The sequence below is a fragment of the Amblyomma mixtum genome, chromosome 9 (assembly GCF_055824585.1).
Source record: "Amblyomma mixtum isolate Tamu chromosome 9, ASM5582458v1, whole genome shotgun sequence".
NCBI classification, from domain to species: domain Eukaryota; kingdom Metazoa; phylum Arthropoda; class Arachnida; order Ixodida; family Ixodidae; genus Amblyomma; species Amblyomma mixtum.
This window is the reverse complement of record NC_143020.1, coordinates 18,743,922-18,753,033: the sequence shown is the minus strand read 5'-3', so window position 1 is coordinate 18,753,033 and position 9,112 is coordinate 18,743,922. Positions and strand designations below refer to the sequence as shown.

The following is a 9,112-nucleotide window of genomic DNA, read 5'->3' as shown; positions in this document are numbered from 1 at the left end:
GTTGTCATGTAAGCGTCGGAATTCACTGTCCAGCTCTTAGGCAGCGCTTCTAACATGATAGCTACATCAGTCTCCCAAAAAACAATGATCATGACTTTTCTATCAACTCACCACTTTGAGCTTTCTTGTTCTTTGCGAGCTTGGATATCGCCATTCCATCCATTGTTTTTTTTTGTTTAGTGCTGTAAGTTATGAGCCCAGATTTCATGACTGGTTACTATCATAGACATGAAATTCTGGTGTTAAAAAGTGAAACGCTTTAGCTGCTCGGAGAAAATGCGCATACCTTGGAGTATTCTATAGTCGCGATGATTCCCGTCGAATTTCCTCTACTTGCGGACGGCGCTTCAGCTAATTCGAGAATCGTAATGCTCAGGTCTGCAGGAATGATGGGGTCGGAATGGTCCAGCGGCTACGGACTTTTTAAACGGCAGGTCGACCAGGCCGTGCCTGATCGCCCCGATCTGTTTCGGCATGTTAAAGAGCCCCAGGTGGTCGAAACTTGCGTACTCCTTCACTACGGCGGCCCTAATAGCCTGAGTTGCTTTGGGACGCTAAACCCGCCATACGAAACCAACTTTATGAAGCTTTCCATAACTTGACCCAGCGTCCAAATGTGTCCTTATCGAGTGCACAGGTATGCCACAGGCAGCACATATATGTTCATGAATATGACGAACACTTTACTTTTCAGCTACAAGGAATTTGACGACTTATCGCATTTTACTAAAGGCGTTCAACATCGACACAATTTGCTTTGACCGATATAGTGGCGCCGTTAGCATAAAGCGAAACTGGCATACATATGCGGGAGGAATGCTTTTTCTAGTCTGTAAAATTTGAGCGCAATATTTTGTTTTGAAAGGAAGAGAAAAATGAGGAGTATTAATCTTTGATGAATGTTTCAGTTAAGATTCGGTGCAAAATATCAGGACGAAATAGCCCAGGAAAAACTATCCGCACAAAACCATTTTCCGGAGAAATCGGTCTGGCACCAAGTAAAAAAAAAATGACACAATAAAATAACTGCCCCAGCAGCCCGTTGGGATTGAGAAACAAATAATTAGCAAATTTTTCATAAAGGTTACTTTCGATTGTGCGAAACGTGGGACCAGGATCAAAAAGAAAAATGAAGTATTATTCGCTTTTACGGAGTGGAAAGGAAATGCTGAATTGCTGTCCCATTCACGGAGGGCGCCTGAATCAGGGAGCAGTGCACGGGATGAAGGAAGAAGTGAAGGAAGAGAGCATATGGTAAAGAAGAAGAAGAAGGAAAGAAGATTGCTTAGTGGATGGCTCCGGGTTATTTTATTTATTTATTTATTTATTTATTTATTTATTTATTTATTTATTTATTTTTTTATTTACTTATTTATTTATTTATTTATTTATTTATTTATTTATTTATTTATACAATACTGCAGGCCGTTAAGGCCCAAGCAGGAGTGGGATAAACATACAGAGAGCTCCGACGACCAGCAGAAGACGACGCCAACAGCAGAATTCAGTACATGGAATGTAGTAAATACGGAGCATGAAAATAAAACCAGTCGCAACAAACAACAGACAATATTTTACGGTCAAGTACTTGTTCAATGGCGGAAAGCACATTTTCGGATACAAACACATTAGGGGGTAGGTTGTTCCAATCTTCTATAATTCGAGGAAAGAAAGAATATTTATAGTTATTGGTGCGGGCAAACAAAGGAGATAATTTATGCGGATGACAATGCCTTGTTACTCTAGTTGTTGAAGGTTTCATATACAATGGAGGGTCAAGACGGAACTGAGAATGGTAGAGTTTAAAGAGGAATTGAATTCTTGCTAGCTTTCTTCAGTACTCTAAAGGTTTGAGGTTGTTGATTCTCATTAATTCAGATGGGGAGTCATGTCGACTGTACCGGTTATATATGAAGCGAACTGCTGATCTTTGAATCTATTCAAGTATGCTAATGTTTTTTTTAGTGAAAGGGTCCCAAACCTCGCATGCGTACTGCAATCTAGATTTGATCAGAGTGTTGTAGGCCAGAAGCTTTACATGGGAGGGGCAGTATTTGAGCCTGTGTCTTAACTGGCCGAGTTTGCGGCGTGCCGAGGAGCAGATATTGTCAACATGAGCGGACCAGCTTAAATGTTCTGTAATCGTTACGCCCAAATATTTAAAACAGTCAGTTCGAGTTATGGGGATCTGCTTGATAGTGTACTGGTAAGCAAGATGAGACTTTTTGTTTGTGATACGCATGAAAACAGTCTGGTTATTTAATGTGCACTGTAGTGTTTTAGAATAGGAGGGCCCAACCGGTTTGAACCATCGTAATGAGCTTGCTCAGATCCCAAGGCACGCTTTGTATATTGGGTTGAACTTGGGTGCACGCTGTTTTTTATGAAATTTGAGACGTTTTGATACATGTTTGTTATCTGACTGCGCGTTGTTTGCGCCTTGGAGATAGAACTGATAAATCGTGGGAGGCTCTTAGAAAAGAATATTATAGGTAAAAAAGGGGTCTGAAATAATTATGATCCATTAAAATATTGCTTTTTACATTCTTCACAGATTTTCATTGCAGCGGGCGTAACGAAAAGTGAATATTAGAATATATTTGCATGGAATAGGATTGGACGTTTACACTTGTCTTTTTGCCTTTGAAAGGAGTTAAGAATTTTTCACTAACGCAGATGGCACTCAATGCAACTGTCGTAAACGCACCTCAGCCACTGGCAGAACTACATTATGAAAGACGGGAAAGTGGCATGGATCATGCATAGCCGTGGCAAGACAGCTGATACTCGCGAACACGAGCGTTGTTTTTTAGATTTCGTGAATCAGCGAGGGAGGAGACCTTCTTCTTAGAGCACGACTCTTCCTGGAGTTCAAGTGAACGGAGAATCTAGAGAATAGTTCCACTTATAAGCTCACAGGCTCATTCAACAAGACTGACCCCCAAAACATCACAGTGAGAATAGTGGTGCCTGCGCATTGAATACAGGCCTACGTACAGGCCACTGTTTATTATCGATGGCTTGCAAACTCTAGCATTCAGCGACACCGGTTTTAACACGTCTTTCCAGTCGACGGTAATGCAAGGACTTGGAAATAAACGTCCTACCTTTACAATGGCGCGAACTGCGACAGCATGCCATCGGCCGTAACATGCTGTATAGGCCAGCTCTCGACGAACACCGAGCTGACCATCGCTGGGCGCCGTAAGTACTATAGAAAGAGACCACCTGTGAGACCACCGATTGCTGACGGCACTTCTCTTACGGGTATAAGTTAAACATTTCTGTAGACGCCGTCGAGCCTGGCCCTTACTTGGCAGCTAAACTATAAGAAATTACCTTTCCATTCTTATTTTTTCGTGCGATGAAAAAGTTTTTTTGACCTCCTAATTTCTTATTTCAAACTGGATCAAGCCCGTTTTGCCATAGGTGGTGCGGAGAGGGCAATTTTGATTTTGATGTTTTTTTCTCCTGGTTGCCCACCGTTTATCGAAAGTATTTTCTATTTTTACCCGCAGCTGCTTTGGTTCACTGATTGGCATCTAGTTTTTTCTGGACCAGGTATGAGATGTGTTGCACATGCAGTTGTCGTGAAATTTTCATTTATTTTGTCACCTATACACGCGCCCCCCAGAGCCACAAGTTTTTGTGGCCACAAGGGCCACAAAAAGGGCCACAAGTTGGGCTTCTACCGCACGAGGTGGATTTAAGGTTGCTTGACGGGGGAACTTATCTCTCATCCGTCAAGACAACTGTTTGGTCTACGACCCTTTTCCCAAGCATTTCACCCTAGAAGAGCCGAGCACCAGGCCAGGGGAAATCTTGTACCCATTAAAGAAACCGGTGGGTGACCGGCGGCACTGGGGATCGAACCCAGCACCTCCCGAATGTGAGGCGGATGCTCTACCACAAGGCCACCCATTAAAGGTCCACCCCCCATTAAAGCCTTTCGGTTATGAGACCCAAAAGCTACGTAACAATATCTATCATAAAGGATGCGTACAAACTTGCGCTGAAGATTTTAGATTTAACTACCAGAAGTAACGGAGACAGTGTTCCCAACTATTGATGCAAACTCGAGACGTGGCCTCACGAGAACATAGTAGCCAAATTATGTTTTTAGTCCAACAAAGTTTGTATGTGAAAATTTGAGCAAAAACTGAGTAGCATTTAGATATTCTTGCCCGAAATATCATGGTTAAACTCGGTTATTAATGATGTGTCTCACATGCACACTTATCTGCTGAATATGGTAAGCATGGCTTGTGAGCTGAGTACCTCCAATCTGCGAAAAAAATGGCCAGGTTACTGCATGACGTGTGGAGCAGCCCAGTGTAGCACATTCAGGCTTCATGGAGGGGAGAATGAAGGCAGTAATTACTTTAAGAATAGAAAACACAGCACAAACCACAGGACCAGAAAGCTGAGAGAACACGCTGACACTCGGTGCATGAAGGGCACTATGGAGTTGCCTGTCATGTTGTGCAAGATGGAGGTGGCACAGGACGGGTGTTCAACACGAGTCGATGCAGACACCTTCTGTCATCCCGTAGAACTCACTGCAGAACTCAACAAGCAACAACCAAACATAACAGCTGAGCATGGCCAGACTCTTGTGCTTTCCTCCGCAACTATTCTGGAAGCGCACTTAGAAATCTGTTATGCTTTCGCTCGACATATACATCACTACAGCATGTGGCAAAGAAAAGTACATTCCCCTGATGTCAACTGACAGTGCACTCCCAATACCTGGTAACGACTCACTGAGGTGTTCTGATACATCTACAGGGCACCTCATGAGAAATTTTTAGGCTTCAGAACATTGACTCCTTGCATAAATTGTCTCAAAATTTGTGCCACATGGACCTTTTCGTAATGATGACCCCAAAGGGCGCGCCTTCCTTCAGTGTCCCCAAAAAAAGGCCTAGGACATGGGTCTTTTTGCTCTTTCATTAGTACCAAAATGTTTGCGAGCGAAATCTTTCGCAGATATGGAAAGATTTCACAAAATGTCAAAAAGGAGACTGAAGCTGCGTGAAGCAATACAAGTGACAAACGCATCACAGCTGTTGAGGAAGCAGAAAGACCCATGACTTCATCCTTTTTGTGCATTAAACACATGAGGACACTTAGTCTTTCTCGGTCATGATTTTGAAAAGGTTAACATGGCAACGGCCTTTGGTTAAATTTCTGCAAAGAGACCTTTCTGGGAACCTCAGCATCCGTTCCTCGTGAGGCACACTGCAGAGATATTGAATACCTTGGTGACCTGCTACCGGTACTTGTGACTGCATTTTCACTGACTTCAGAGATTAGTACATTTTATTGCACATGCTGAGATAATGAAAACTGTGAGTGAAAGTATAAGCTTTGAGGGAAGTTCGCTTCCTGATTGCTTGTGGGCAAGTGGGCAAGTGCTAGGTATCCACCGGTGATCCAATGGGTACAAGCTTTCCCCTCGCCTGATGCTTGGCTTCTTTAGGGTGAAATGCTTGCGAAATGGTTGTTTCGCCCCATCTTGAGCTGAAGAAAATAGCTTTTGCTATGGCGTTATTTGGCCTCAGATGCACTTGCGCCACAAACAATCACAATTATCATCATGTTTGTGGGCAAGTTTACCAATGTTCTTTGCTCGCTAAGTTGTGCATTGAATATGTAATGAAAGGCATCTGCATCGAATTGTATTTGGCACCCATCTTGAGCTACTTTCTATTTGTACAAAATGGTAGACAACCGTAAAGACTTTCAAGCACACAGTGGCGTCCGAGTCAGCGCATTTTGTGTGCTTCTTGGTGGTCCGGTGGTTTTTACTGTTTACTCTTATGAGAAATGAATTTTGGGCAATGAATCATAATGGTTTTGTTCTCAGGAAATGGCTCTTGCAAGCTTCTACGAAAGACGATTGTTCAACAGCGGATGGTTCAAATGTATTTGTGAACTTTATAATTGGTGCAGTGTGGCTACTAAATGAGGATTTTTTTATGCTTTTCAGAAGAATCCGATAGCAATCTTTAGAGGTACGATGTGTGCAGTTTTTCATGAAAATAAAATGGGTGTACCTGTACTGACGCAAACACTTACCACTTTTTCATTCTAAGCTGCATTCTTTGTACGTATGCAATACGTAATATTAGTAAAGGAAAGTCTTGTACATAGTACTTGTTTCTTCGGCCTCTGGACTGCTATATCTGCAGTGAACATTCTGGGCAGAAGCTACACACAGACGCTTGTACATGTACTACCGAAAGTACTATCGAGAGCAAAAATAACAAACCGCTGGCAGTGCGTGCCAATCCGCGCCAAACTGCATGCGAACGCCGCCTGACGAAGCACTCCTGGCGCCCAGACCAGCGCTGTGGCGCGCAATGCGTAGCGCTCCTCGAGATAGGCACGCACCACTGCACTGGTCTCGGCCCCAGGAATGCTTCGTCAGGCGGCGCTCGCATGCAGTTTGGCGCGGATCGGCACGCACTGGCAGGGGTCTGTTATTTTTGCTTTCGATAGTACATAATTACGATAAAGACTATTTCCATTCTAGATCGGATGACTTCCAAGTGAACGGAGGAAGTACGCATACAAATAAACAACCTTTTATAAGAACACAACAGAAGCATTCGTTGCGAAAAAAGTGATTTCGTTCTCGTGCATAGCATGGCGTAACTTTCCGTCACCAAGAATGTGACAATCGTCATACGGAGTCGCCATTACTCACAATTATTCCGTAGCTCAGGTTGTTTAAGACTCTCCGGCAACGCATTACCAGCTGGTTTCACTGTACAGCGGAGCATTTTTTTTTACAGTGCAGGCGACTAGATATCGGGGATTTGTGAATGGACGCAGTTGGAGAGGATTAAGCATAATGTTTTATTATTAGCTGCAACTTGCATCAACTTCAGCGAACGCTTGGCGACTCACTTGTAAACGGTAAATTCTCCGAGCGCACTGGCGGAACTTTACTGTTCCTTTTCAGGACCCTCCTTCAGTGCGATTTTTAAGAGTGTCGATCATTGGCTGGTGGAGGAAATTTGTCGCTCGGTAGCCCAAGGCAAAGTCTATGTGCCGGAAGTCAGCTTGCGGTAAGACCTTGTTGAAGAGCAGCCTGGAGCCCAGCCTCTCTGCGAGACTTTCTACGTCGCCTGGGGCAGCGAGTGTGTCTCCTTTGGACGAAAACAGTGCCACGGGAACGGTGATGCGCTCCAGAGGGTAAGCAGGAGGCCTCGTCTGTAAAAATCACCAAGCCCAAAGTGTAAACATTAACCACAGTCATTGCCTACGAAGAGAAAAGAGAGTTCATGAACCAACTGAACGCTTAAGACAAGCAACACAAGCAAAACAGCCGCCGCGGTGGCTCAGTGGCTATGGTGCTCGGCTGCTGACCCGAAAGAGGTGGGTTCGATCCCGGTCGCGGCGGCCGAATTTCTTTGGAGGAGAAATTCTAGAGGCCCGTGTGCAGTGCGATGTCAGTGCACGTTAAAGGACCCCAGGTGGTCGAAATTTCCGGAGCCCTCCACTACGGCGTCTCTCATAGCCTTAGTCGCTTTGGGACGTTAAACCCCATAAACCAAACCAAACCAAACAAGCAAAACATCATCAATGCAATACTGTCACACTTACTGGTCCATATCTAAGAAGCCTATCTCTTTCTTCGCGAAATATCTGTCGTGTGGGGCCACTTATATCTCCCAGACTGTCGTTGCTTAAATAACGGATGAAGAGAGAACGTAAACAATGTCCGGAATTACACTAGCCACGCATATGACGCATGCAAATGCATTCCTCAGTGCGAACAATTATAACTGCTTGGCACGTACGCAAGTCAACGAAAGCGAAAGCGAGTGCGCCTTCGCTTCGCTGATCGTAGAAACAGATACGGTTCTTAGACAAGGACCAGTAAGTGTGACTATATCGGATTGATGCTCTCTTTGCTTTTGTTGTATGCCTTTTTATTGATTGCGATATCGCGTGAAATACTGTCAGGTGTAAGTTCTGCGCTCTGTATGTCGCTTCTTGTCTTCTTGTCCTGTTGTTCACGCCATTTACGTGGTATCATAATTAGCCTTGTTTGCGTAACTCACGAAGCTTCAAGGCCACATTTGTCAACAAGGACAGCAAGGACGAGTTAATTGGCCAGTAAAATCAATCACGGATAGATGGGATTATTTTGTATATTGTGTAGTCAGAACACACTCTTGGAAATTTCTTTGGAAGGTATTACGCTATTGTTCACGCTTATGGAGCTTGCATTTGAAGGAACTATCGATATTTCGAACGGCGCGCCGTGCTCCCGCAATTGACACTTTCTCTAATGGCGCTCATCGATAATTTTCAGCCCGTGGAGAACGTCCGGTGGGCGGCCTTGAGCACCTGCTGGCAGAGATGGTGCTTGAAACTGCTTAACGAGGTGGAAGTGAGGTGTGATTGAGAAAGGCTTGCTGTCTGTGCCGCTCATTTTCCATGCCACATCACTGCCATGCAATGTAGCGGACCTACTAAATAAAGAATAGCCGCCACCTTCGCCTGGCGTGCTTTACTCGCTTGCTTGGCGAATAAGTGCGGAAGGCAACTGTGGTTTAATTTTAACTATATTATAATAGTATGAGTAGTAGTAGTAGACCTTAATTCGGCGATAATTTACAGGCCGAGCATGGTGATAGTGTACCGTTACGATTATCAGATATTTTACGCTAGGCAGTCGCAAGTTCTCCAAAGCACCGTCATCTGAGAGCACGTCGCTGCAAGAAGCGCGCCAGTGGCGTCGGTGCTGTGTACTCTAGGTTCCACGTTGTGGATAATAGGCATTCTTTAAAGATCGATTTGTACATATATCGAAATATTTCGCGAACCTATTCGATATGAATATATCGGGGTTTGACTAGTGATTTCTGCAACCGAATTGATGAGGTCAGTGCATTCACGACTATACTTACGGTGCCGAATACGAGCGCACTCTGAGTAGTTGGACTCCTTAAAGAAAGATATGGAGTAGCTACAAAACTTTCAGCCCTAACATAGGTTTTCACGGCTGGAGAGCAGCTGCTAAAGAGAAAGTAGATTAGATTTCATGGTGTCCTTCAAGAAATTTCAACGGACTGATGAGGCACTAGGTACAATT

The 9,112-nt window shown here is 44.2% G+C and overlaps 1 protein-coding gene across 1 annotated transcript in view; it reads right to left on the bottom strand.

Annotated features, from left to right (window-relative positions):
* Positions 1–6,966: 6,966 nt before the first annotated feature.
* Positions 6,967–9,112, bottom strand: part of LOC149328424 (lipase lipl-1-like) — a 37,615-nt gene continuing 35,469 nt past the window's right edge. The window contains exon 9 of the mRNA XM_089558996.1: positions 6,967–7,221. Within this exon, the coding sequence (XP_089415122.1) occupies positions 6,967–7,221 (255 nt within the window). The remainder of the gene's footprint in view (positions 7,222–9,112) is intronic.